Source organism: Idiotropiscis lumnitzeri, chromosome 4 (genome assembly GCF_059441095.1).
Source record: "Idiotropiscis lumnitzeri isolate Australia: NSW breed Sydney's pygmy pipehorse chromosome 4, RoL_Ilum_1.0, whole genome shotgun sequence".
Lineage (NCBI taxonomy): Eukaryota > Metazoa > Chordata > Actinopteri > Syngnathiformes > Syngnathidae > Idiotropiscis > Idiotropiscis lumnitzeri.
This window is the reverse complement of record NC_142394.1, coordinates 27,951,362-27,978,270: the sequence shown is the minus strand read 5'-3', so window position 1 is coordinate 27,978,270 and position 26,909 is coordinate 27,951,362. Positions and strand designations below refer to the sequence as shown.

The 26,909-nt window shown below is 45.6% G+C and overlaps 5 protein-coding genes across 9 annotated transcripts; 2 read left to right on the top strand and 3 right to left on the bottom strand.

Annotated features, from left to right (window-relative positions):
* The first annotated feature begins 793 nt into the window (after positions 1 to 793).
* tbc1d9b (TBC1 domain family member 9b) lies at positions 794 to 11,371 on the top strand. Its single transcript, XM_088294018.1, has 23 exons — positions 794 to 958; positions 1,528 to 1,638; positions 1,712 to 1,830; positions 2,507 to 2,738; positions 3,384 to 3,642; positions 3,776 to 3,983; positions 4,200 to 4,388; positions 5,153 to 5,266; positions 5,663 to 5,813; positions 5,989 to 6,203; positions 6,275 to 6,392; positions 6,696 to 6,898; positions 6,972 to 7,054; positions 7,126 to 7,255; positions 7,949 to 8,047; positions 8,120 to 8,188; positions 8,265 to 8,505; positions 8,569 to 8,634; positions 8,805 to 8,873; positions 9,018 to 9,071; positions 9,533 to 9,589; positions 9,667 to 9,752; positions 9,842 to 11,371. The coding sequence occupies exons 1-23, from the start codon at positions 841 to 843 to the stop codon at positions 10,361 to 10,363; spliced, it is 3,513 nt and encodes a 1,170-aa protein (XP_088150144.1). The 5' UTR covers positions 794 to 840; the 3' UTR covers positions 10,364 to 11,371.
* A 179-nt stretch (positions 11,372 to 11,550) lies between these two features.
* On the top strand, positions 11,551 to 14,078 carry mrnip (MRN complex interacting protein). 3 transcript variants are annotated; one of them, XM_088294798.1, is made up of 7 exons: positions 11,551 to 11,756; positions 11,905 to 11,964; positions 12,047 to 12,147; positions 13,358 to 13,409; positions 13,491 to 13,621; positions 13,725 to 13,752; positions 13,837 to 14,078. In XM_088294798.1, the coding sequence occupies exons 1-7, from the start codon at positions 11,697 to 11,699 to the stop codon at positions 13,966 to 13,968; spliced, it is 564 nt and encodes a 187-aa protein (XP_088150924.1). In that variant the 5' UTR covers positions 11,551 to 11,696; the 3' UTR covers positions 13,969 to 14,078. The 3 variants fall into 3 exon arrangements, with proteins under 3 accessions (XP_088150924.1, XP_088150923.1, XP_088150922.1); XM_088294797.1 differs by having other exon boundaries at positions 11,570 to 11,833; positions 13,725 to 13,757; XM_088294796.1 differs by having other exon boundaries at positions 11,572 to 11,833.
* Positions 14,065 to 17,469, bottom strand: sqstm1 (sequestosome 1). Of its 3 annotated transcripts, none has more exons than XM_088294793.1 (8): positions 17,139 to 17,468; positions 16,936 to 17,031; positions 15,576 to 15,826; positions 15,420 to 15,504; positions 15,288 to 15,347; positions 15,080 to 15,192; positions 14,436 to 14,691; positions 14,065 to 14,364 (listed from the first exon to the last, which is right to left on the bottom strand). In XM_088294793.1, exons 1-8 carry the CDS (start codon positions 17,305 to 17,307, stop codon positions 14,207 to 14,209), a joined length of 1,188 nt encoding a protein of 395 aa, XP_088150919.1. In that variant the 5' UTR covers positions 17,308 to 17,468; the 3' UTR covers positions 14,065 to 14,206. The 3 variants fall into 3 exon arrangements, with proteins under 3 accessions (XP_088150919.1, XP_088150920.1, XP_088150918.1); XM_088294794.1 differs by having other exon boundaries at positions 15,288 to 15,344; XM_088294792.1 differs by having other exon boundaries at positions 15,288 to 15,504; positions 17,139 to 17,469.
* Positions 17,470 to 18,299: 830 nt separating this feature from the next.
* On the bottom strand, positions 18,300 to 22,716 carry rnf4 (ring finger protein 4). The gene is made up of 8 exons (XM_088294927.1): positions 22,402 to 22,716; positions 21,935 to 21,974; positions 20,900 to 21,107; positions 20,711 to 20,793; positions 20,214 to 20,226; positions 20,017 to 20,140; positions 19,077 to 19,128; positions 18,300 to 18,996 (listed from the first exon to the last, which is right to left on the bottom strand). Exons 1-8 carry the CDS (start codon positions 22,512 to 22,514, stop codon positions 18,847 to 18,849), a joined length of 783 nt encoding a protein of 260 aa, XP_088151053.1. The 5' UTR covers positions 22,515 to 22,716; the 3' UTR covers positions 18,300 to 18,846.
* A 53-nt stretch (positions 22,717 to 22,769) lies between these two features.
* selenot2 (selenoprotein T, 2) lies at positions 22,770 to 26,395 on the bottom strand. Its single transcript, XM_088294926.1, has 6 exons — positions 26,139 to 26,395; positions 25,464 to 25,574; positions 25,256 to 25,382; positions 25,088 to 25,175; positions 24,590 to 24,717; positions 22,770 to 24,510 (listed from the first exon to the last, which is right to left on the bottom strand). Exons 1-5 carry the CDS (start codon positions 26,330 to 26,332, stop codon positions 24,593 to 24,595), a joined length of 645 nt encoding a protein of 214 aa, XP_088151052.1. The 5' UTR covers positions 26,333 to 26,395; the 3' UTR covers positions 22,770 to 24,510; positions 24,590 to 24,592.
* Positions 26,396 to 26,909: the final 514 nt, after the last annotated feature.

Here is a 26,909-nt window from a genome sequence, read left to right as displayed (position 1 = left end):
AAATATGTTTTCAAATCAAATAAATGCCATTCTTGATGTTCTTAACTTAATAATTTTTATATTCCTAAAAGGTTATGTTGAAAAAATGTTCAATAAACTGAGCAAATTAATGTTATTGAAATGTTGTACTCTATAAATAACAAAGACAGTCATTTGAGATTGATTCAGAAATTGTTACTTTTAAACAACAATATCAACTTAAAAAGGAAAAGAAAAGTACATTTAATCACATTTTCTCAATCCATCAATTTAGTACATTTATTCCGTGACAAGTATGATTTTCAAAATCTAAATGAATATTCATCATAAGATGGCATGGCTCTATTTCAGTTAAAAACAATTTAAATAGTAGAGATACTTTTTAAACATACACTTACGCATGGAATATAGTTAATCAAATACTGTGTAGCTGTTGTTCATGTTCCGATGTTCTATATGACGTTCATGACAGCATGCAGTTTTCTTTTTTTTCCCCCCAAAATGCAAGTCAACGTACGGAAGCAACCATGAAACAAATTTAGATGGTCACACTTTCCCGTTCAGTTTTACAAAGAGTATTGAGAAGAAGAGCTCAACTGGGTTTTTTTTAAACATACGATTGTTTTATTTATTTATTTAATTTAACTTTATTTTTTGAGGGGCGGGGGGTACTCTGGCGGTGAATGAGTCAACTGTCGATGACGTAGCACGTAGAGAGCGTGTCCTAGGCATCAACCCGGAAGTGAAGTGCAGTCAGCAGACTTGGGGGGGAACACAAGCAAAACAACGTCGTTGGCGGCGGCCTTCTGCTCTTCCTGACGAGCACAACTTGAGAGACGAACCAAACCGCCAAGGAGGAGCATGTGGATCCACCCGGAGGAGGTTCTGCTGGCCGGCCCGCTCTGGGTGTCCGAGCGGGCCAACCCGTTCTTCATCCTACAGCGGCGGCGGGGACACGGCCGCGGAGGGGGGCTCTCCGGTCCGTCTTCATTATCATCATCCTCATTATTATTCGTCTCTGTGTCATTCTTATTATTCTCATTCTCGTTCTCTTTCTTCTTCGTTTCTATTTTTTCTTTTTTCCTATTCTTCTTCGTCTTCTACTCTTTGTTCTTGTTCTCCTTTTTCTTCCTTCGCCAAGTCATACAAGTCATGTGCATTTTCGTTCAAGTGGAGTGAAAATGGACTTTGGAAGAGGAACACAGCAGTGACTGTTTATTTATTTATTTATTTGTGCGCGTGCGCGTACCCGCGAAGAGTGAAAGCGAGTGTAGTCGTCGTGACGTCAGCAGTCAGTACCGGTCTGCTGATGGACACGAAGTTATGTTATATTGCTACCAAAATTATGAGTTGACCAACTTGATACCACCATGAAAAGTTTTAGATAGCAACTAGGAACAGGTTCGTCTGCTGGTACCAATAACTTGGTACCGCCACGAGCAGCTCTTGCATTTAGCAAGTACAACTTGTATATTAAGTTGGTTCTGAGAGGTTCTTGTCTTGGTATCAAGAACTTAAGAAGAACCTGTGTTGTTGTTGTGTGTGCAGGTCTGCTGGTGGGGACTTTGGATGTGGTTCTCGACTCCAGTGCCAGGGTGGCCCCCTACAGGATCCTCCTCCAGACAGCCGATTCGCAGATCTTCTGGAACGTCGCCTGCGGTGAGTCCTAACCCCCGACCCGACGTCCTCGCCCGACCCCAACTGGCGTTTGAGCCAGGGATGCCTCTTTCAGGTTCCTCTCGCAAGGAGATCACTGAACACTGGGATTGGCTGGAAGCCAACTTGCTGCAGACTGTCGCTGCCTTTGACAATGACTCCGACGTCACCACCTTCGTCAGGGGCAAGATTTCGGTACGTCGCCGCCGCTCCTTCTGTCCGTAAATGACCGCCATTGTTTGTCTAATGTGCGTTAACTTTGACTGGAGGCCAGAAAAAAATTGAATATAATAAAATAACAGCTATGAAAAACCCCACAATGAATAAAAATAAGTACCAGCTGTTTCTGCTGTGTGTGCGTTGGCCTCTTGGGGGCAGTGTGTTGCCGTGCATGCATTGATTGCACACTTGGAATGAAATAATACGAGAAGAAAATTGCGATTGAACTCTATTAATGTAACTATTTTTTCTCAGATTGGGAAGAGTTTGTGCCTTTGGGTAGTGTCATGATATTTGTGTGTATGTGTTTCCACAGCATTTGCGTGTGAATATTCATCATTTGAAGGAATATCACTGTGAATTCAATTTCTCGTTAGCATGTCAATGGGATTTTATATTGATTTTAGCATTAGCATAAAACGAAGCATGACTTGCGTTACAATATTCAACGCGTGTAATTGTTGTTGTGTGTTTAGTTTGACAGTAAACTCCGACTTTGGTGTCATGAAACAGTTTGACACATGCAACTATTGAGTATTTTCAGATGCTGGAAACACGCTCCAAATGTCAATGTCAGTGTCATTACAAAAAAAGCGAGCACAAATATTCAAGCGGGCATAAGAGCGAACTTCCCGTTTGTGCCCCGGCACAGGGCCTGATCGCTGAGGAGAAGCGTGCAACGGCGGGCGACGGGCAGGAGGAGGATTGTGGCAAATTCCAGGAAGCCCAGCTGAAGATGCGCAAACTGTTCAGGATGCCTGAAGAGGAGAAGCTAGTCAACTATTACTCGTGCAGCTACTGGAAAGGTCGCGTGCCGCGGCAGGGATGGCTCTACCTGTCTGTCAATCACCTCTGCTTCTACTCCTTCCTGCTGGGCAAGGAAGGTACGACGTGCATCGATTGTGTTCCTTTGCTTCCAACAATTTGTCATGTTGCGACCACCAGCTCCTTCCTTGTCTTATCTTGCCACATTGACAACATCTTATGATCCAACGAACGCACGTTAAGTTACGAACTTAATTGGTTCCGTGCACTCATTTGTAACTTGAAACGTTCATACACCAAGGTCGTAGAAATAAATGGAAATGACATTTATCCGTTCGAGCCCTAAACCAAAGCGAACAATATTTAGCTTTTTTTTTCTACCAGTGTTTGGTTAAAAATAAATAGAATTCAATTTAGAAATATGTGTTAACACAGATCCATACCAAAAATGTCTCTATATCAAAAACAATACAAAATTAAATGTCTTTTTTTTTTTTTTTTTTTTTACAGAAATGGTGGAAAAAAGGACGTTCGTAACTGTATGACCTAGCTAAAGTATTTTTAATTTTTTTTTTTCAATCCTGGCCATTTTACAACGCTCAGTCCTTTTTCGGAAACCGTCTGTATCAATCCGCAAATTTCTGTTCTTCGTTTTTGAAGGATCACGTGAGACGTCTACCTCTTAGGACTTGGGTGGTGGAAGTGATTCTTTTTAGTTGTGGTGCTCTGTGTTGAGATCGTGCGTTTGTTGGACTCCCTCGCAGTGACTCTGGTGGTCCAGTGGACGGAAGTAACCCAACTGGAGAAGAACGCCACCCTGTTGTTCCCCGAGAGCGTTCGTGTGAGAACGCGGATGGGGGAGCACTTTTTCTCCATGTTCCTCAACATCAACGACACCTTGAAGCTGATGGAGCAACTGGCCAACATCGCCATGCGGCAGCTGCTGGACAACGAGGCCTTCGCCGCCGACTGCTCGCTGCCCAAACCCTGCAAGACCCTCAAGAACGTCTCCGCCCTCAAGAGGTCTGGAAAGTCCCTCTTTCCTCATTTACTCTTTTATAACCACTCTAATTGTTAATGCAAATTCCTCCATGACAAATCCGTTCCTAATAATGTGTGAGGAGGCCCCACTCAGCATGTTTTGTTTTGCGGACAGGGATCTTGACGCACGAGCCAAGAACGAGCGTTACCGGAGCACCTTCCGCCTGACGCAGGACGAGCGTCTGGACGGACACACGGACTGCACGCTGTGGACGCCCTTCGCCAAGATGCACGTGGTTGGCCAGCTCTTCATCTCCAACAACTACATCTGCTTCCGCAGCCGAGAAGAAGACCTGTGCCAGCTTATCATTCCGCTCAGAGAGGTCTCACTCACGCTCAAGCCCAAGCGGACACACAAATACATAAATATCTTTTCCGAGTCGATTTGCATCGTTAAAAGTTTTCCCGCCTGTTGTACGGGAATATGTGTGATTGTCAGTGAAGATTTTTTCGCTTTGACAGAAACATTTGCGAGTCGGTCAATTGGCAAATGTGCATGCACCAAACGTGCCGACTGACTCGCTTGCTTGGCCTGTCAGGTGTCCATTGTGGAGAAGGCGGACAGCAGCAGCGTTTTGCCGTGCCCCGTGTCCATCAGCACCAAGAACAAAATGAACTTCCTGTTCGCCAACCTCAAAGATCGAGACTTCCTGGTCCAGCGTATCTCCGACTTCCTGCAGAAGACGCCGGACAGCTCGTGGGGTGACGTCAATCCGCTGGCGGCCGTGGTAAGATTTCCAATGACCGGAATCAATTTTGCATGAGTCCATCTTAAAGATGACTTGACATTCTTGCAAGAAGGAACAACACTCATCCAGCGAAACTATTCTCCACTCTCCATGGACTGATCCTTATTTGCATCCACCGCCACCCACTCTCTGCCACAACTCTAAATAATAGCATTTTCATTGCAAAACAAACCTGCACCATAGAGTTAATACTCACTGCACATAATGGGCAAGGAGAGCACCACTGCCAACTAGTGGAGTGGATGTGCAATGACACTTTATCATGGTACCGCGGAAAATAAAGCATGTTCCCTACGGTCCCACGCGCTTCCCTCAGCATCGCCCCGAGGGTGCCCGCCCCACTATTTGAGAAGCACTGGCTTATCTGGACGTGTCCTCTCGACTTGGCTCGTGCCACGTTCTCCTGGATGCTTTCAAATACTTTTGGTCCTGCCCACGACCCCAAAATGTCGTGGACAAGCATGGCTCAAATAGGAGACTGAAAGTGACATCCTAATTCATACATAGTCAGCAGCATTTCTGTGAAGCCTCTCACATTCTTGGAACCTTTTGGACGATCAGAAGGAAAGCGAATATTCTCTTAAAAGGGAAGCTCACTGGGAAGATTTTAGACAGTTAGACGACGGGGTGAAGTGCGTATTGACCTGAGACTGTACAGGAATCGATCCAAGGTTGTGTACATTCCATCATGATGTCAGCAGGAAGTCTTTGCTCACGTTGTCCTTTTTGTTTGCCGCCACCAGGCGTCTTCCGGCGCCCCCCGGGAGAGGCATTATCACCCTGACGTGCCCACGGCCACACAAGGGCTTCTGCAGCTTTACCACAAAGACGCTCCCGAGGACTTGGGACCCAAAGCTGTGAGTTCAACAACCATCGGAACCTCGCCACAAGCCTAGATGTGAACAAAAACTAGTGCGGATTTCTATATACACCGATAACGATGGCAGCCAAGAGAAAAGGGCTCGTTTAATTAAAGTAGAATTTTTAATTCTGGCTAACAAAGCGCCATAATGGGAGGAATCATTTTGTTTTGAGAATGACGAGAAAGGAGCCTGCTGGTCACCGATCATCGAATTGTTTTCTTCTTGCGAGGATAATATATGATTGAGAAGCACAGCCGTAAAGGATGGCTTGTTGACCATGAGAAATAAATCGAATATGCGTCTGGATGTGTACTTTGCCACGTTCACGGCCGTATACGTCGTGTCACGTGACCTGGTTGGCCGTCTGTGTGCTTGGCGTGCGTGCATCAGATGAAGGAGAAGATGAAGGAGGAGGCGTGGAACATCCACTTCTCCGAGTTTGGCCGTGGAGTCTGCATGTACAGGACGTCCAGAACCCGAGAACTGGTCCTCAGCGGCATTCCCGAGAAGCTTCGAGGAGAACTCTGGTTGCTCTTCTCCGGTGGGCACTCACACATATCGTCGTCTTTGATTCTTGCCCCGCCCCCCCCCTTTTTTTTTTTTTTTTTTCCTCTGTTCTTTCTTCTTCTCTTCCTCCACCTTCTCCTCCACTCCCTCACCTTCTAATGTCCTACTTTTTTCCCCGCCGCTTCCTCCTCAACGCTTGGCTTTCGTAGGAGCGCAGAACCAGATGTCGACGCACGCGGGCTACTACGGCGACCTGGTGGACCGCGCGGCGGGCCTGTGCTCGTTGGCCACGGAGGAGATCGAGCGGGACCTCCACCGCTCCATGCCCGAGCACCGAGCCTTCCAGAACGAGACGGGCATCGCCGCCCTGCGCCGCGTCCTCACCGCCTACGCCCACCGGAACCCGGGCATCGGCTACTGCCAGGTGGGTCGAGCCTCCGTGTGGCTGGGCGGCCGCGTGACTGACGGCGCGCCGCGCCACGCCTCCTCCCGTAGGCGATGAACATCGTGACGTCGGTGCTGCTGCTGTACTGCACCGAGGAGGAGGCCTTCTGGCTATTGGTGGCGCTCTGCGAACGCATGCTGCCGGACTACTACAACACCAGGGTCGTGGGTACGCCGCAAAACTCATCTCAGACGGCAGCCAGAAGCACTTGACCTGATATCGCAGTATTGATCCTTATAGCTACGTATTCTCGTAGCAAGCTTGTGGATATTCTCGTTCATTCCGGTCATTCATTTCTTCCAATGCAAGCAAACTGCTGTGTTTGTAGTTTTTTAGGATTTGTTTCGATATTCCAGTATCGCCACAAATTTCGCAGTTAATTGTTGACCAAAATCTAAAAGTATCTCCGAATGACTTTACTGAAATATCTTCTTAGCCAAATACTTGCGGCTGACCCGTGTTTATTTGCAGGCGCTCTGGTGGACCAGGGCGTGTTTGAAGACCTGACCCGGGCTTTCCTGCCCCTCTTGTACGACCACATGCAGGACCTGGGCGTGATCTCCACCATCAGCCTCTCGTGGTTCCTCACCCTCTTCTTGTCCGTCATGCCCTTCGACAGCGCCGTGCTCCTGGTCGACTGCTTCTTTTACGAGGGCATCAAGGTCATCTTCCAGGTACGTCCGCCGCTCGCTTGCCGTCACCCTCGGTTGTCCGGTTGGCGCTCACGCACCGGCGCGCCGCCTGCAGGTGGCGCTGGCGGTGCTCCACGACAACATGGATGCCTTGTTGGCCTGCAGTGACGAGGGCGAGGCCATGACCGTCCTGGGAAGGTAGCAGTTGCCATTGAGCGCTTAGTGTGTAGCTTCTTCCGTTTCTCGCCGGTCATGTTGTGCGTGTGAAGGTACCTGGACCACGTGGTGAACAAGCAGATCGCCACGCCGCCCGTCCCCCACCTGCACGCCCTCCTCACCGTTGGAGACGAGCCGGCGCCTGAGATCGACATCTTCGACCTTATCAAGTCTTCCTATGAGGTCAGATTGCGATGATGATGATGATGATGATGATGGCCTCCTGAAGTTTTAGACAGTCCCAGACCGGACCAAGCCTTACTTATTTGCTTCTGGAACTTTCTACTGCTACAAATTTGTAATGCGCCGTGAGCTTTTTCAAAGTAGATAAAACCAATTCCGACCTTGCAGTCACACAAACGAAAAGTCTCGAGACGTTCTTTAAGCTGTGTCACAAGACCACGATAGGCTAAACGCAAGATTTTGCAGAGTGTGTCTCCCAGGCCTGTCAGTCAACACTTTCAGCGTTAAATAGCAGTAACCAAGATATTACGGCGGTCTTCGGGTAGTTTATGGAAGAAAAAAAAAAAAGATCCAGAAGTAGTTGGGATGAAACTCAACAATGACTGAAGAGGAAGCTCAAAAAGTAAAACTTGTTTTTGTGAAAGTGCAAATTGTTTCTTCTCAATATTTCCTCCTTTTGGGGTTCAATGGCCCCCAACAAAACTTTAAAATGTTGCCCACTTTCTGAAAAGTGAGAACATGGTAATGTTTGTGTCAGATGAACTTCAGATGGGAACACGGCACGTATAGGCGGAGCTTTGTGCGAAGGCTGCGAAAGACAAAACACCAGCAATGAATCCAAACTAACACCACTTCCAAGATTCCGCTCAGCGCCATCTAACCAACCGTCGCTTGGCTGATTTTTGCGTGCAGAAGTTTGGCGGCCTTCGCTCTGATGTCATCGAACAGATGAGGTTCAAGCAGAGGTTAAAGGTCATCCAGTCGCTGGAGGACACGGCCAAGCGGAGCGTGGTGAGTCAGATTGCAAGCTAACGAGCTAATGCTAACAAGCTATTCGCTTGACAACGCACGCTTTGCGCGCAGGTGCGAGCCATGATGACCGAGTCGGCCTTCGGCATTGAGGAGCTGGAGGAGCTCTACTGCCTCTTTAAGGTGGGAGCCGCTCAGGGCGGGCGCTCAAGCGCCACGTGGCGGCGGCAAGTGCGTTGATGGCCTGCGCACATTTCAGGCCCAGCACATGAGCAGCCGCTACTGGGGCGCCGGCGGCTTGGCGGCGGAGCGCCACGACCCCAGCCTGCCCTACCTGGAGCAGTACCGCATCGACGCCGGACAGTTCTCGCAGCTTTTCTGCGCCCTGGCCGCCTGGCGCTGCGCCGGCCACACCCCCGTCCTGGCCGGCCGACTCTTCAGGACGCTGGACCGCGACCGCGACGGCCTGGTCAACTTCAAGGAGTTCGTCACGGCGCTCAGTGAGTTGGCCAACGTCGTGCGTGACTTTGTGTTCGCCTCGCTCTTTGTAACTTTGTTTGCAGGCGGGATGTACCATGGCGACATGACGGACAAGCTCAAGCTGCTCTACAAGCTCCACCTGCCGCCCGGTAATGTCGCTCGCCTGTCTGCGTGTGCGCGTGAGTGTGAGAAAGTGATTGTTCGTTTGCGAATGTGTGTGTTTACGTTTGTAAACAAGCGTGCGTTTGTCTATCTCGCAAGTTGTCCTGTGCTTGCCTGGCCCAAACCGCATGAATGTCACGGTTTGTTTGTGTGTCAGCTCTGTGTCCCGAGGAGGCGGACTCCGCTCAGGAGGCGGCAAACTTCTTCACCGAAGACACGGCAAAAGGTACGCGCACACTTTCGACACGCGAGCCGCGATGGATTTGATTTGCATGAAGAATTGTCAATAAAAAGGTTCAAGTGACTTCTGCTTTCGTTCTTCCTCTTCTTCCTCTTCCTCCCCTTCGACTTGATCTTCTTCTACCTCCAGAAGCTTCCTTCTTGTCTCCTAAAGACATTTTGGGACAGCAGCAAGTGGCAGCAGGTTTGGTTGGGTTGTTGATGTCGAAGATGATAACAATAACGATGACGACGAGAATGATGACATACCTGAACCTGCCGACTTCTTGTTTGGCTCTCAGGATTACTAAAAGATCAGCGCGTTGTGATTGAAGGTTTCAGGACTGAATATTTGGTACCACCAAATCAACGAGCTAGGAAGCTGCTAAGGCGTGTAATATTTTGTACGGAATTAGCAAAAGCTTGAAATCGCATTTTAAATCGACCTGGAGCCAATGCAAGCTGGCTCGTACCGGGGTAATATCGATGACAATAACTATGATGTCATAATGCCGAAGGTGACGGTGGTGCCTAATGATGACTGACCAGAACGATGTTGACTAACGATGACGATAACGCGGAGATGACTATGACGACAACAATGACGACGATGATGTCAATACTGGTGATGTCGATAGTAATGAAAACGATGACGATGGTGTGCAGGTGAGGAGGCCAACGCGGAGTCAGGTGGTGCCGGTGGCGGCGGGGAGGAGAAGAAAGGTAACAATTGAGCGTCCTCCATTTGACGGAGAAAATTTGTTTGTTGGAGGCCTTGACCTTTGACCCTTGACCCGTAGAGGACTACAGGTACTACCTGCGAATGTGGGCCAAGGAGAAGGAGCCCAAGCGGGAATCCATCAAAGATCTTCCTCGAATTAACCAGGTCAGCAGAACGCCGTGGTGGCGGACGCTCGCAATTTTTTATTTTATTTATTTATTTATTTTTTAACATTGTGAAATCCTGGCACACAGGAGCAGTTCATTGAGCTGTGTAAGACGCTGTACAACATGTTCAGCGAGGACGAGCGTGACGAGCAGCAGCTGTACCATGCCATCGCCACCGTCGCCAGCCTGCTGCTGCGCATCGGCGAAGTCGGCAAGAAGTTCAACAACGGCGACAAGACGGGCACAGGACGGCGAGCCGCCTCGCCCCACGCGGCGGAGGTGCCGACCGACGACCTCCTGGAGGAGGCCGCCGGCGAGGAGGAAGCCGGAGACGACGCGTCGGCGTCATCGTACTCCATGCTGAGCGACGACGCCTCCTCGGCCGACGGCGACGAGCAGCCGAGGAGGAGGCGTGCTAGCGCGGCTGACGCCGATTGGTCCGTTACATTCGAGCAGGTCCTGGCGTCCATGTTGACGGAGCCGGTGCTGGTGGACTATTTTGAGAGGAAAAGGGACATCCAGGCCCGGATGGCCGCGAGCCAGACACGACGGGCGACGGAGCGCCAGAGCAGCTCCACCTCCTCGGACTACGAACGAGGCAACCCTTGACCCCTGACTTCTGACTTCTTCACGCGTCCTAGTGTTTCACATCACTGGCAGCTGCGTGGCTGTAACCACGCTTCCTCTTTCACACTAAAAGACCTACAATAGGAAAGTTCTGGGGGGACCAACACTTTTTTGGGACATTAGTTTTCCTAAAAAAACAAAACAAACGTTTTTCTATGGAAGGCTGCCACACAAGTAAGGGAAAAAAAATAATGTGATAAATTTCACGTTTTATTGTGCTAAGTTCTATTTTGTGTTCTAACTTGATAAATGTCACATTTGAATATCAGTATCTTGATATAAGTCACCTTTCCACGTAATAAATTTGACATTTGAATATGATCTGTAGCACATTTTAATTGAATGTGAATGTCATGTTTTAATTTGATGAGTGACAAAGCAAAGGAATTCCTTCCGGTTCAGCTCAGTCGCAGACATCTTGCTTAAAAATAAGGCCAAGATTTCCTTTTTCAAAAGAAAATGTGAAACGTACATGTTACTGAACTTTTTTTTTCTGGTGTGGCAGCAGTATGCTTCTGTATTTTTTTTCTGTTTTTGTTACAAAGAAAAAACTTTGGCTTTTTTTTTCTTGCGAGGTTTTTATTTTTTTTATCTGAAAAACAATATATTTTTTAGGGTCGTGAAAGAAAAACGTTCCTCCAAAATGTTCAAGATTTTTCTTATTTCCACTTTGTGTTTCAGACAAAAAAAACAACAAACTCACGCAAAATTCTATTTTTCAAAATGGTTTGCAGAGAAGTATTAAGAAAGTCTTTTAATGTGAAAGAGATGTGATCTTGTTTACCCTTTGATAGAAATGCTCAATGAATGTTTTACTCTTTAAGTGACTGAAATTTGGCAAATAAATGCAGAGCGCTCTATTGTGCATGTGAATATGCTTATGAACATATGTTGACCTACCATCTTTTATTCTTTTGTAAATCTATTACTTTTTATTCATCCGTCCTGTCATTATGTCTAATGAATAATCAATAAATCAGTATTCAACAACTTTTTAAAGTCGTCAATAATTAATGCTATTCATTTATGTGAAGTCGTTTATGTTAATAGTTACTCGCAATGAGTAGGAAACTGATAAATATCAAATCCATGATCGATGATGAACTGCAATTACTTAATTGTATGATTAACTGTGAGTCCTGACGCGGCGTTTGAGAACCTCCGCGCCAACAGGCGGCGCTCTCCCACTTCCGTTTCGAGCTGATATCTGAATATATGACGTCAGTTTTCAACTGAGGCCCGGCAAATTGGAGCGGAAACGAAACGTTTTGGTTAATCTTGTTTTTTTTTTAAAGCTTTTTTTCTTGCTTTTGACATGTCCCAAACGTTTCACGTCGTCAAATGTTTCCGCTGCGACTGCTTCCAAGTGCAACAAGTAAGAACGCAAACGCGGCGAACACACGGGAAGCTTTTAGGAATCCAGAACAGACGACGTCCCAACTGTCATTAAAGGTTTACACAGGAAACATGATAATCTTTTTAGTTTTTTTGCCGTCTCACCTCTTTCCCCCCATGTGTGACAGGTGAAGAAGGTTAAAAAGTGGACGTGTAAACTCTGCGGGGAGAAGCAATCTTTGCTCAAGGTAAGCAGATGAACGCGAGTGGTTTGATGACGTCATCGATGTTCATGAATTTTCGTTTTTGGAATCCGATCACATGACGAAGGAGTTCGGCGGAGGCAGCGCAGCGGACTGCAGGCGTCACGTTCAGAAGCTGAACGCCACCAGGGGCGCCATGTTGGAAGAACGAGACGCCCAGTCGCTATGGTAACTGACAAACCTGTGCAGAGAGATTGGTCTCAACATTATGTTCAGGCAAAAACAAACAAACAAACAAAAAATGTTCAGGCAAATGTATATCTTACCCAAGAGAAAGAGGTGGACAACCCTTGCAGATTTCAGTGGAATATATAATGGCAAAGCCTCTCTGATCACTGTGGGTTATTTTTTTTTTAATTTTTAAAGAGTTGTATTATTTTTTTTTAGATATTTTTTTCAAGATTTTTTTTTTAAGAAATGGCCATGGGGAGTTAGGCGCTTTTTTAAATTTTGATTTTTAGAACCACTTTTTTTCAAAAGATTTTTTAAAGAAATGAACATGTATAGTGATGCCCTTTTTTGTTTTCTTTTACTTTTTAAAGATTTGTATTTTTTTCAAGATTTTTTTTATTGTATTTTTTAAAGATTTTTTTGTATAAATGAGAGCAAGAAGCTTTTTTTTTTTAAAGAAATGACCACGTGTCGTGAGGCGTTTTTTTGTTTTATTTTATTTTTTTTTAAGATTTGTATTTTTTTTAAATAAATTACCATGTATAGTGAGGGGCTTTTTTTTTTTTTTTTAAGAAATGACCATGTGTGGAGAGGCGCTTTTTTGTTTTATTTTTATTTGTTTTCTAAAGAGTTGTATTTATTTATTTTTTAAAAGAAATGACCATGGGACCACGGGAATTAGGGCTGGGCGATAGGACCTCAAACCAATATCGCGAGAAATTGAGCAATTTTACCTCGATAACGATAAATGCACGATAAATTCCCCCCGTGGACTAAAATCAAATTAAATGCAGGAAATGCATATTGACTGTTTTTTTTTATTGACCAACTGGTACACATTACTTTCAATGAAAAATAAAAGTCCAAAAATCATTTGAAAACATTCCAAATATCGGTAACGGTAAATTTTCGGTTTATCGCCCAGCCCCAACGGGAACCTCTTGAAAGTGTCTCAAAAAATAAACGAACACATCTGACAATTCACAAGCAGAAATGGAAATTTACAAATGGTACGACATGATAAGCAAACACATGAGAAAATACTTATTTGCAAAAAAAAAACATGTGCATCTGAAAAATACACTTGAAAATTGCAAGTATATTTGTGTGAATAATTTTGAGACAAATCTCTCCCCATAGCAAACCACGCACACGCACGCACACACACACTCAAAGTTTGCCTTTTGATGTCATCAACATGTGGTAGGCAGCAGAAGCAGGAAGAGGAACTGGGAAGCCAAGGCCAGCAAGATGAACAAGTGAGAAGACAACACGGACGCGCACACACACACGTATCAGACCCCTACTCAACCTGCGTGCGTGCGTGCGTGCATGAGCAGGTGGTCCAGCCACAGGTGAGCCGCTGGAGTAAATACATGGTCACACCTGTGGAGGAGGAGGTCGAGGATGAGGACCAAGATGTCGTTTTGAAAGAAATGCAGCGTTCCCAAGGCAACAGCATGACAGACAGGTGATGTGCTAGATAGGCCACGCCCACTCCCAAACAAATCAGCTCGTCAGATTGCTTTCTCATGCTTTTTGTGTGCGTGTGCACGGGAACATGCGTGTGTCAGGAAGAGGAAGCGCAAGGACGGAGCTCAGGTGAGGTCAGCTCTTAACTCCACACATGCGAAGGTAGGCGAACACGCACAATGTTAAGCAACTGTTTCGGTTTGGTTGTGGAAGGTTGACACCAGAGCGCCATCATTGGGACGCGACACCGTCAACCCCTCCCAGCCCTGTGTCACGTGGCCCCGCCCCCTGCTTCCCGCTTCCTCCATGTTTGACAGCGGCGAAGACTTTGACGTGAGCTTCTGATGAAGACATTGTCGACCTTCACTTATATAAATTCAACATTTCATGCAAATTGTCTCACCCTAATATTGAGTTGTTCAAAAAATCAAAAACATTAAAGCTGATCAAAGCATTTTTATTGCGTATCGTTCAAATGTTTTGATTACAGAGTTTACTGACTGGCGTATAACTGATGACTACTTTTCATATGATGGAGTAGAAGCTAAATTTTAAGCTTGTGCTGTGACGTCAATTGGTGACATCAGTGGGGGCGGGGCTTCTTGGCATACTGGATGGCATCCAGGGCGGCGCAAATGTCGAAATCTTTGGCCTGCAGGAGGCGGGTCAGCCAGCCACCCTCGTCGGTGAAGCCCATGGACAACATGTGACTCAGAGACTCTACCAGGCGGGGGTCCGCCTCTGGGGGACAGAGCGGGAACATGTTAGCTAAACATTCATTTGCGGGTGTGGCCACACGGGCGAGTAGTTACCTAGAGGAAGGTGAGGGTACAGTGCTGCCGCTTTCAAGCCTGAAGGAGCCTTCTGGACCTCAACAGGAGTGTCTCGGTTCTGGTCCCCCATCTGGTTTTGGTCTCCCTTCTGGTTTTGATCCTCCTTCGGGTTCTGGACCCCATCCTGTTTGTCGTCCTGCAGCAAGGACTGCAATTCTCCGCTGGAAGGGTCCACCTCCTTGCATGTGATGTGATCCCACTCTTCATCCGACTCTTTGCCGTCGGCAGCTGAAGCCTGAAGTCCGCAAAAGATCACAATGACAGCCATGTGACTTTAGAACTCAACAATTAAAAATAAAAACGATATACATGTTCCAACATAATGTGGAAGTTGGGAATGATGAACCATTTTTTGCCACCTGTCACAGGTTGTTAGAATGTGTTCATGATTATTTGCTCCTAAAAATCTATTATTTACTACCATTGACGGCTAAAGATGTTAAAAGACCCTTTTTTTTTTTTTTAACTCGGCTGGTAATGAGTTAAATATCTTGTTTTTGTAGTTGGACATAATTATAGGTTGAAGATGATTTGCAATTCATTGTATTGTGTTTAACCCAACAGCCCATTTTCATTGGAGTTGAATTGTCACAACACAAAGGTGACACATTCCAGAGGCTGACCTTTCTGGGCTGACCGTCGCCCTCAGCTCCGCCCACCTCTACATCCCCTTGATCCTGATTGGTCACCTTGGTCCTCTGGCCCTGGTGCTCGACGTCGATGTCTACATCGATGCCTGCGTGCGAACCAAAAAAAAAAATAAAAATACATTAAAAAAATAAAACGCAACGCTTCCCATCCCGACGACCGGACAGCACTCATGTCACTCACCCAGCGGGCTCAACATGGCCGCCACGCCCTCACCAACGTTCTTCAGGAAGCTGAGGCCTGCTTTGAGGTCAAAGGTTACAGATGAGCCGAGTGGCCCGGCACAAGGATCACAGTAACAATAAAAACACTGACCAGGGGGGGCGCCACCTCTGGCACACTTCTGGTTCTTGCTGCAGTGGCGCATCTTCTTCATCAGCTTTCCCCGTGGGAACAGCGCCTGAAAAACAAGCAGCGCGGAATCAGCACACATGCGCATACGACACGAGCTGTGTAGTGCACGGTGCTGACCTGCAGGGGGTGCCAGATGGGCAGCAGGGGGTGTTCCGTGTGCTTGCCTTGCACCTGACAAGCGGAGCAGAGGTCGTAATCGGGACACACGCTGCACTTGAAGCGGACGCCCACCACAGGACCGTCGCAGCCGTCGCACATCACGTTGGCGTGCACGCCGACCACATGGGGGGGCGGGGGTGCTGCCGGCGCCGCAAACGCATTCGGGGGGAAGGCGTGAACCGGGAAGTCACGTCGGTGCTCCTTCCTCTCTGAAAACAGAAAAACACGCAACATTTGCACATGCAGGCAAGGAAACATTTATATCTATTGTAAGTGTTTATTTGCATTTTCAACGTTTTATTCTTAAAAATCTAAACAAAAAATATGTAGCACTACTTGGTATTTTATTTAAAAATGCAAATAATTTTAAACATTATGAAACTATTTAAATATTATTTTTGAATTACTAAACAAAAAAATTGGGATAGAAATCTACATGCTTTCAAAACATACCCCAAAACATTGAGGTTTTTTTTTTTTTTTAAATATAGAAAAACAATTAATATACAGTATTTAGATCCAGGTGAGCTGGAGCCTATCCCCGCCGTCTTGGGGCAGTCAACGAGATACAACCTGTACCCTGGACAGGTTGCCAGCCAATTGCAGGACACGCACAGACGAACAGCTACTCGCACTCACACCGAGGGACAATTTTAGTGTTCAATCAACCTACCAAGCATGTGGGAGGAAATATATCTATATATATATATAATTCAACCTGGACAAGAAGCTGCTGCTGGCCTTCTACCACTCGTCCATCGAGAGCCTGCTGACTTATTGTGTCTCCACCTGGTACGGCGGCTGCACTGAGGCGACAGAGTGAGGCTCCAGAGGACAGTCAAAACAGCGCAGAGAATTATTGGCTGCCCTCTCCCCTCCCTGTCGGACATCTACACCACCCGGTGCCTCAGCAGAGCTTTCAATATCAAGACAATACTCAACCGAGCTCACACCTGTTCGAACTGTTGCCCTCTGGGAGGCGCTACAGGTGCATCAAAACAAAGTCTAATAGACTGAAAAACTGTTTCTCACCGAGAGCCATCTCCATGCTGAACTCACACACACTTAGCCCAACCTTGCACAACAGCAACATAATGTGTTTTTATTTATCCAATTTTGTATTTATTTTCTATTTAATCTTTAATTAATCTATTTTATATATTACATTAAATTATTGTTGTACTGCACTGGAGTGGGGAGCTCTCTAATCTCGTTGCACACCGAGTACATTGACAATAAAGGGCATTCTGATTCTGATGGTGTTAGCTGAATGCAGAGGGTGGTTTGGGACTTTGGGAATTTTTTTTTGTCGGTTTACCTTTGATGAAAACCCGGAAGACGTCATCCTTCATGCAGGCCACACCCATAGCGAGCTCGTCATCTGAAGAGAAGGCCACCAGGTCCCCTTCGCAGTCTGGAGAAGAGGGGGAAAGCAAAACAAAGGCCAACAATTAAACTTTTTGGAGGGAGGTCCAAAGAAACAAAATAAACCATCACCAAATCAGGCGTCTGTTGTCCGACCTTTGTAGTACATGTTGAAGGAGGCCTTCTTGAGTCCGGAGAAAATTTGACAAGTTTTGTCGCACAGATGTTCGAAGCTTCCGACCGCGTCCTGTTCCACCAGGAAACGGCGAATCTCCCGAACCGACTCCTCTTTGCCCAACAGGTAAGCCTTCACCGTCACCGACATCTTGGCTGCTGCTTCTTCTTTTTTGTTTGTGTTGCTACCGATCCGCTTGCGCTTCTTCAGTTCGTCGTCGTCGAGTCGACTTCGGTACTTTGTGACGCAGCTTTTAAACGCTGTTACTCGACTTGAAACTGGCTTCTTCCGGGATGAGCGTCACCAACGCAAAGTCAATGTTTACGTGGTGTCTGATAGGTTGAGCGCTCAAGCCCCGCCCATGTAAACCAATGAGAAGCCGGGAGATGACAAAGCCTTTTCCAATGGGAGGGGAATTCCCCGCGCGTCTCGTGACCTGACCGCCCAAAGGTGACTCGTGGCCCAAAAATTCGCCTCGTCATGTTGACGTCTTCAACAAGTGTTTATTTCTTTTTCATCCAGCTCAAACGAAAATTCGAGCAAGTCATATCACCATACCTTAAAGTGCCTTTTCTTTTTTGCTCATTTATCGTACTGAACGCATTCATTGTATAACAGGATTGATTTTTCCCCATCTTCGCTAATTTCAAATTTTGTTTTGTTTTCACGCCATTTGCGCTTTAGGGCTGAAATGAGTTTTTTTTTTTTGGGGGGGGGGGCAGTACATGATCTCACATCGCCAGGACAGAAAATGCACAAATTAATCTGATCATGATTTACTTGCTGGTATGGTCCAGAAAATTGGCAAAAATGTTGACGGCTGCTTTCCTTAGTAAAGACGATGTTTGCAAATTTTACTTGGATTCGAGACAAAGATGATCGGTATGCTTTCATGGGGGAGAACAACATTTGATACTAAAGGGATGAAAGTTTAACTAAATCATTTTTAATTAACAAGGTCCCAAAACAATGATCAAAAAGATGAAATATCAACACACTTTGACACATAAATTCAATGCACTTTTTTTTAATGTTTGCTTCACATTTCTCCTTGTTGCATAGTTATTAAATCTCTTTAGTCGAACATTTTATATCAACCATTTAAAGGAGGGGGATTTAGAAATGGAAAAATACAAAAAAGGTTTAATTAAATAGCAGAAGCCAAGTTTATTAAACGACACACTCCCATGAAAAATAGAACATTATTATATATTGAACAACTAAAGTTTCATAAGTTTGAGTGAGGATGACACAAATGTTGGTAATGACATTCTATAAAAACACAACCTTTTTTTTGCCCCCCCTAACATGTTTTACTCTGGAGTCCTATTCAAGACACTTTACTTTTTGTTTTATGATTGTCTTAAATATGACCTATATTAACCCTTGTTCAAACATCTCCACCTTTGTCGTGTGTGACTCAACGTCTTGGAGAAGGCTTCCGTTGCGTGGCAACGTTGGAAAACAAAAGGAAGTCTTGAACTCTCCGGAACATTCCACTGCCGCCTCCTAGCGTTTCCCGTCAGTCCGGTCGAGTGAGCGATCGCTACCGACATGTAAGAGTCGTGTGTATACGTGGCGCTTTATTGACGTGTGAAACACAAATATACAAGACCAGTTTATATATATACACATATAAAAAGAAAGAAAGAAACCCAACAAGGGAAGCCAAGTGGATGGGGTCGCCGCTCAGATGTAGAGGGGGTGGTACTGGCGAGGCGTGAGGCGTTTGCGGCACGTGGGGCAGGTGAGCGAGCGGCGTAGGGCGTCTCGCAGGCACTGGCTGCAGAAGACGTGACCGCACTTGGTGGACACCACCAGTCGCCCGCTGTCCACCATCTAAAGCCACGACGACAACGACAACATGAGCGTTTGCGGCTTATGTGCACACGCGCCGCCTCACGTGTGGCCAGTCTCACCTCCGAGTACGTGTCCATACACACCGGACAGCTCACGGTTCCCGGGGTAAAGCTGAACACACACACACACAAAATGTGTCTGCTTGCAGTATATTTTTCGAGCTTTCGCAAAAGTCGCCATCCTTTCTGAAGAGCCACGCGTCAACGAGATTGACTGACAATGATTAGAGGGAACCTGCCGTGTTTGATGGACAACTTGCCCAGCTGTGCATTTGGGATAAAGATGAGGACTTTGATGGATTTGTGGATGAGGACTGATCAAAGAGAAAATAACTGGACTACATTGTTAAATACTTCAATAACCGAAATCATTTTTTTAAAAAAACATACGTTTATATGCATGCCCGCTTATGATTGAGCGTGGATGCACGCTAGCATACATTTTAAGATGAAGGATTTGTTTTATCATGCTTGCGCTCAATAATACGGTGCGACGTTATCTATGTGTTAAATACAGAAATAGCACCTGCAATTGAGACTCGGCACCTTTTAATTCGGAACACCTTATGGTCGTGAAAACACAGTAGTTTGCGATGTGGGGCATGCCTGTGAAACGAGTTTGACACAATCCTCATCTGGGATGTGGCTATAAACTGGAGAGGAATAACATTAGCTATGTAGGACAAGTCTGTTAATAAAACGTAACGGGTATTTGTTCTGTGTTACACATTTATGACATGGATTGAACGTCTGTTCTCTGCGTGACATGACTACAAACGGGATTTGATTTGTTTTCATTAAGTTTATGTGCTGGATTTGACTTGTATTTTACTGTGTATGGGACATGCCAATCAGCTGATTTAAGAGCTGAAAAGTGTCTCAACTGAATTAGATTTTTGTTGTTTGTTTTTTTTTGCTATAGTGGATATGAATACGACCTGGCTTTGATCTGCCTATGAGCTAATTCTGGCCTGTGTGGACAACCATTGTGGTGTCTCACCTGATGGAGCGCTGCGTCTTGAGCGAGGACAAGACATCGGCGCCGGGCGCAGGAGGAGAGGCGTCGTCGTCATCGCTGCTGACGACATAACTTTCTCCTGAGGTGTTCCTCCTGCCTTGTGAACCTGATTGGAGGACACAGGCGGCATCACGGCAAGTCGATGCATGCGGCAAGTGCGACGGAGGGACGTGTTGTACCTTCATCCACCAGCTGGGGCAGCGCAGCGCGACAACAAGACAGCAGCAACAAGAAGAGGAGGAAGAGGAATTACTTTTAACGCATCACAAGGCCACATTTAGTCTGCTGGGATATCAAAGAAATTGAGTAGCGTCGGCTGATATGGCCTTCACGTGACATTTTTAAGGCAAGGTGACATTTCTAAAACCAATTTCTTCCCACCCCTCCCTCATTCGTGAACAAGACCCCAAGATACTTCAATGTCTGCAAATGGGACAGGATCTGATCTCTGACCCAGAGAGGGCAGCGACCCTTTTATGACTGAGGAACATTGTCTCAGATTTGGAGGTATTGATTTTAGTCTCAAGCGCTCCAGTGAGAGTTGGAGATCACGGGTAGAGAATGCCAACAGTACCAAATCATCTCCCAAAAAAAAAAATCAAACCAGACCCCCTCAACGCCAGCTCCCATGAACACTTTCCTTCCAGCACATGTGCACTCAGTGTGTGTTGTTCACCAGCACAGAGTCGTTGTTGGTGAGGTCAACGACATGCGACGCTTCTGCTGCCTCAGCCGTCAGATCCACCACCTCCGCAACGCCTGAACAGCAACAAGAGCATATTATTGATCACAACTAACTAAGCCTCTGATTCTCTTTCTTGATTGGTGGCAACAGGGGTGACATCAGATTGGTCATGTGACTCACTATCCTCCATGTTGTCCATCACGTCGATGGTCTCGGCAGCGGCAACGGCGGGCGCTAGGGCCCCACGGGGGCTGGTTCTTCTGTTGGCTGCTCTGCTAGCGTTAGCCCTTCTGTTAGCATGGGCCGCTCTGCTCGTGTTAGTGTGGCGGCGGGGTTTAGGGCTGCTGGAAACGAGCTGCCTCCCCACACTCCTTCTCTTCCTCTGCGCCTACAAACATAAATGTAGCAGCTTTTCCATATGCACTCATCAAAATAAAAGCATGTCAATTCCAATGAGTCATATGATGCCTTCTTACAGTACAATGTCGTAGCGTTTGCTATCAATTTTCAGAACCACAAATCCTCACTATTAGCCATTTGATCGGCTTCGCTTGCCCCACTTTTGTTTATATGTTGCCGCTGCCACCTGCCAGACCTGACAACAATGCAGAGGCGACCCGCTTGTCGGCAATCTTGTCAGGGATATTGGAAGTCGCTAGAACTCATCAATTTGTACTGTAATCCAATGTTGATTCCAAAAGTATCAATAAACTTTGACTGGTTGTATTTGTTCAACCTAGAATTTATTTCAGTCACCACATCAAGAAATTTGGGCACAGCCTAGAGCCCTGGTTTAAATAAACCACGCTGGGAAAACTAAAGCCATGCTGACAGATTGATCACTGTTTACTTCGGGAGTCATGCGCAGCAACGCCATATTATCTCCTCCTTTAGGTGACAGTAACCAGACCAAGCTAAGTCTATTTGAGACAACTTTCATCCAAAATGGACGGACACATGGAATTGTGGGATACAATACTAGTTTCAGGATATGTCTCGTAACACACTATACACGAACGTCATGGCGCGTGGTCCGGATGGTACCACCTCGCCTCAATTTGAGCCAGAAGAACCCCTGCAAGTGACATCATGTTTTTAAAATCAAAATCATTGATTTTGCCGCTTTGGACTACTTGGAAAAAGATTTTCCGTCACATGGCCCCTGAGCTAAAATGAGTCGGACTCCTGGTTTAGAAAGATTGTGTGCCAACTTACAATGTTGCTCATAGCAGGAGGACGACAGCAGCAGGACATGCTAAAGAAACACAATACACATTCAATTATTATTTTGTGCAAAAAACAACAACTTTATTTATAGAGCAGTTTGAAAACAACCATTGCTGGATACCAAGTGCTGGAGAAAACAATTGTCACACAATAGTTAAAACAATAAATTATTAGCATTAAAGACAGAAAACTCCATAAAACACTCAAGCTGAGTAAAAAAAGCCATAGAATAAACGTGTACAACAAGTATATATATATAAACAAAATGGACAAAGAAAATGACTATTCGTGCCATGTAGCTGCGAGGTTGTTAATCCAGTAAACAGCCAGAGCCTCGGAAATTTGAAACGTTTAGCAAGTTCAACGACAAAAGACAAAAGTTGCAGTTTCGAGCTCCTTCTTGTTCCACTCTGAGCTCCGGTAAATTAAGTCGGCTAGCAACTAGCTTTGCTTACCGCCTGCGCTCCGTTGGCTTTCCTCGCTTCCGCTCGTCGTCGTCGTCGTGGTGGGGGGGCTGCTTGGCGGGCGAACAATTTCGGTGGGAACGTCGAAAGCGGACATCAGTCATTGACGTAATGACACGAACACGTTAAAGTGCAAGATTGGGACGTCAACGTAAGTTAGCAAGCGGTCCCGCTCGCTTTGGCTAAGGCTAGCCATATCCGGTGTCATCTTGTGGCCTGACGATCGTGACAGCGCCGCCCTGCCGGGCTGGAGGACGATGCCGAAAGGAAGCGGGCACGCACGAACGACCTGACTGAAAATTGGTCTTGTGTCGTGACCGGAAGACGCGTGTGCGGCAAAAACAAAAAAAACTTGAACGTTAAGTTTGCATTGTTTAATGAGAGATGACTAGACCCTATGATAAACTTTCTAATTATATGAGTCAATCACTGTCCAAAGAAGGCTGAAAGGTTTTGGAGCGCATGCGTGAAATGTCATTTTTATGTAGAAAATGTCAACAACCTTGCAATTTTGTTTGCATTTAAAAGTTTCCCTACTGCAATTACATGGAAAGGTAATGTAAATTTTGCAGTAAGTTTCCTAAAGTATATTACGGAAATATATCTAGCTAGTGGACTGCACGCTGAAGGTCTCGAGTCCCAGCCAGAGTCAAGTAGCAGCTCCAACCAGTACAATTAGCAACATTAAAATAAGGACGTCTCAACAAAGGAAAAAAACGACTTAAATAATTAAATTAAAATTACATAACAGATATCCAGGAGTAAATGCAAAATCCAAATATCACTGATGTTACAAGCCTATTTTAAAATCTGACAAATACAGGGGAGTGAAATGTAAAAAGTGTTTTTATATATATATATATATATACATGTATATATATATATATACATATATATATATATAGTCAGCCCAAAAAAACTATTCTGCAAAACATCTTCCTGACAATTCTGTCTGCTGTTTATCCTTCTCATCTCAAAATAAATATACATGTATTTACTTGCAAGTATTTCTATTAGTCTAATATTTCATTTTCGGGATGTTCATCTTATTCAAGATGACTCAGCCGAGCGCTGTGGCGGTCCCATAGCATCTATTGACCGGCCGAAAATAACGTGCAGGCATGGCATTTTGTAGATTGCACTTTCACAAGGATCCTTTTTAATAATACATTTTCATCCGTAAATCTCCATCCGTAAATTTGTACGGCTCTAAAATCTGACGGTAGCTCAGAGGCTACATCAAAATTTAACACCGTCAGCAATTGTTAATAGCAATATCAATTTTACAATTTCTCTTCTACAATTATCTGTTGTGGAGGATTTTCAAGTTTTTTTAAAATTAAAATTCCAAAAAGATTGCAGCCACTGAGTTACCACGCGGCTGCTTTCATATTGGAAAACAATGGTGGTCATTTTTATTTTCTCAAATATCACTGACAAAACCAGGAAATGAATCACAATTTGAAATCATGTCCTGTGTTGGACACAAGTAATGGAAATTATTTTTTTTTTTTTAAAAGTCTGTTTCAATCCAATTTTACCATGAATTGAAAAACTATTGTCAGAAGAATAGATTATGAAAATCAAGGTTAATCGTGGCCCTAGAATGGATCGCTCGTTTTTTCAAGGCTCTGGCCTGCCATTTGTGAACGACTTTGAAAGCCAGCCACTTTGTTTGCTTTCAATGTTGATCACCTTGAAATAATAATTATAAAAAAGACTGAATTGATTTGGTTTTTGAATGAATGATTATTCGCCTCACGAGTAAGATGTACTTGCCCTACTAGTATGCCAGTGTTTCCCTACAAGTGAGGACAAAGCATGTACTAGTTAGGCGGGATACCGCACATGTGAATAAAACACTCCAACACTCTGCCATAAACTCAAGCTAGCATGAGGCTAACGCGAGTGACATGATTTTTTTTTTTTTTCAAAGTCAATCCAGAAACATGTAGCGTGGATAGGTCACATGATCACAGGTCGGCAGCGGTGACTCTCAGTCGTCGGCAGGAAACTTCCGGCGAGGTCCTGCAGAGTTTGCTTTCAGGCCCCACCTTCATGGATGCCGGCGGTTGATGGTCGCGCTGAGCCAGGACGCCCCTAAACGATCACACGCACACTCGCTCACATATTGGTGTTGCGGCGGTGAGGCGGAAGCAGCATCGGGGTGGCAGCTGACCTTCTAAAGCGAGGAAAAGGCGCCTGCGGTGTCCACCTGGTTGATGTTGAGGTGGTTGTGGAGGATGTGGAAGATCTCCTGGATGTTGGGGACGTGACCCGACTCAAGCTTGGACCAGATGGGAACGTCTGAGGTGGTTGTCGACAAAAGCAGAAGGGTCAACAGGACATTCCGCAATGTGTGCAAACAACAACCACGAGGGGGAACTGATCCATAACGGTGAGAAACAAGTATAGGAGCACGTTCCGTTGACGATCATATCAAATGTTTTTTTTTTGCCCTCCTAGCTCCAGTTGCTTTCTCTGTGTTTGAAGTAGAACAACAATCGTCACTTGAAAATAACATCAGGGGTCTTCTGTCCTGTATGTTCAACATGTCGATTATTGAATCAAGTTCCCCGTTTGACCCCAACCATGGCCCATGGAAGTTGCTTTGCCTCCATCAAAGGAGGCTTTGTTTTAGTGGGACATGCTCGATGTGTGGACCAATCAGACCCACCGTTGAGTGTGACCTCAAAAGCTCCAGTGGACAGGAAGTGCGTCTCTATCATGTTGCACAGGAAGAAGGCCATCAGACACGAGAAGAACTGACAGGAGGAAGAGGCAGTTTAAAGATGGTGCCGGGACATTCCCACCTCGTCCAACGGGGCGGTCGTCGAGCGCTCACCTTGTTGTTCTGGGTCCACGTCCAAAGTCTGGGCGTGTCCACACCGAGCATCGCAAACACGTTCTGGCCGCTCACGATCAACAAGATGGATGCCAGCTTCAGGTACGACACCACGCTGCCAAACAACCTTGACAAGAGCCACAAACGCATGTCAGTGACTTCTGCATGCTTAAGATCGCACACACGCAAACAACAGTAGTGTATATACTTGTTGAAGGGAGTAGGGGGGTAGTTTTGCCCCTCAATACGCATGTCGGGATACAGCTGCCCGATGGCCCGGGAGTACTCCTGGAACACTTTGCTGTACCCTCAGGAAATGCTGCAAACAAACAAAGGCCATGTCATTTAGAAACAACAGCAGCAGCAGCAGCTCGCAAATGTTGCTAACCCAGACGCGCATTTTTGCATGTTCATACACAAACCGAGTCAAATTAAATACCACGATTACAGATTGCAGAATCTCACTTTATCTTGGTACTGATTTAATTTTCTGAAATAAGTCGTTCAATGTAAATCTGCGTGAGCCACGAACTTTCTGACGCATGTTTGTTAAAATATTCTGATTACTTTGCTAGTAAAATCTATGTAAGAGATTTCATTACGCGGTTCTCAGTTTACGATGGAACTCGCTCCTCTGAATATGTACGTAAATTGGGACATGTTTATATCTTATCACGAACACATGTCAATACAGTGGTAAAGTCACATTTAATAAACGGAAGTGAGGATGCTTAATAAAGGTTGACTGTCAAAAAAATGGATTCAAACTCGACCAAAGTGGATTCGTTGACAACAGGAGCAACTGAGCAATTTCACTTGTTCAAATGTTTTTTGAAGACGTTGATCGTGCGTGCTAACTGTTAGCCGCCGCTAACTGGCTCACCAGTACTGGAACTTGAGCACGGGGCCGCTGTACATGGCCGCCTTGGCCGCCCTCACAGTGTCCATCTCCGGCCCGGTGGCGACCTGCTGCGGGCTTGGGGTCAGGCTCGACCTTCCCACGTAGACGTCGCGGAGCGTTAGAATTGTGAAGAGGAACAGAGCCGCTAGCAGCCCGGCCTGGCTGTACTCCACCATCTTGGCTGCTGATTTCGTACAACTTCCACTTCCGGTCTTCTTCGCAATAAATCGCAGCGCAGCTAGCAAGCTTTCCGGCCAACTATCTCCGGAAGAAATTATGATGGGATGACAATTACACGGCTCACCAAAAGACAAAGAAAGGCGTCTCAAAACCTTTACAACGATATAAATCCTTGTAGGACGAAGATTCATTCCAGACGTTTTTGTCATTCTGACAAAGACATCAAAACGTTTTTCGGGGGGATTTGACAAATGTTTTTTGGAAAGCATTTAAACAACAGATATCCATCCATAAAACAAATCACCTAAACTGGACGTAAAGGTGTTTTCGCTTCAATCTAATAGTGGATTGTGTGTGTTGGCTTTTTCCCCCCCCTGAGTGCTTTATTGTGAATGCTTATATTAAATTTCCGGTTTGTTTTTTGTCGGAAAAGCACTGAAAGTTGTAATGCTTTTGTTGGCTGATGACAACCATTTGTCTCTTTTTGTTTCTAATTTTTAAAGTTGTGTTTGCGCACAAAATGAAATTAAGTTTAGCAAAACATACACATAAACATAATTTTGATTAGAGGTT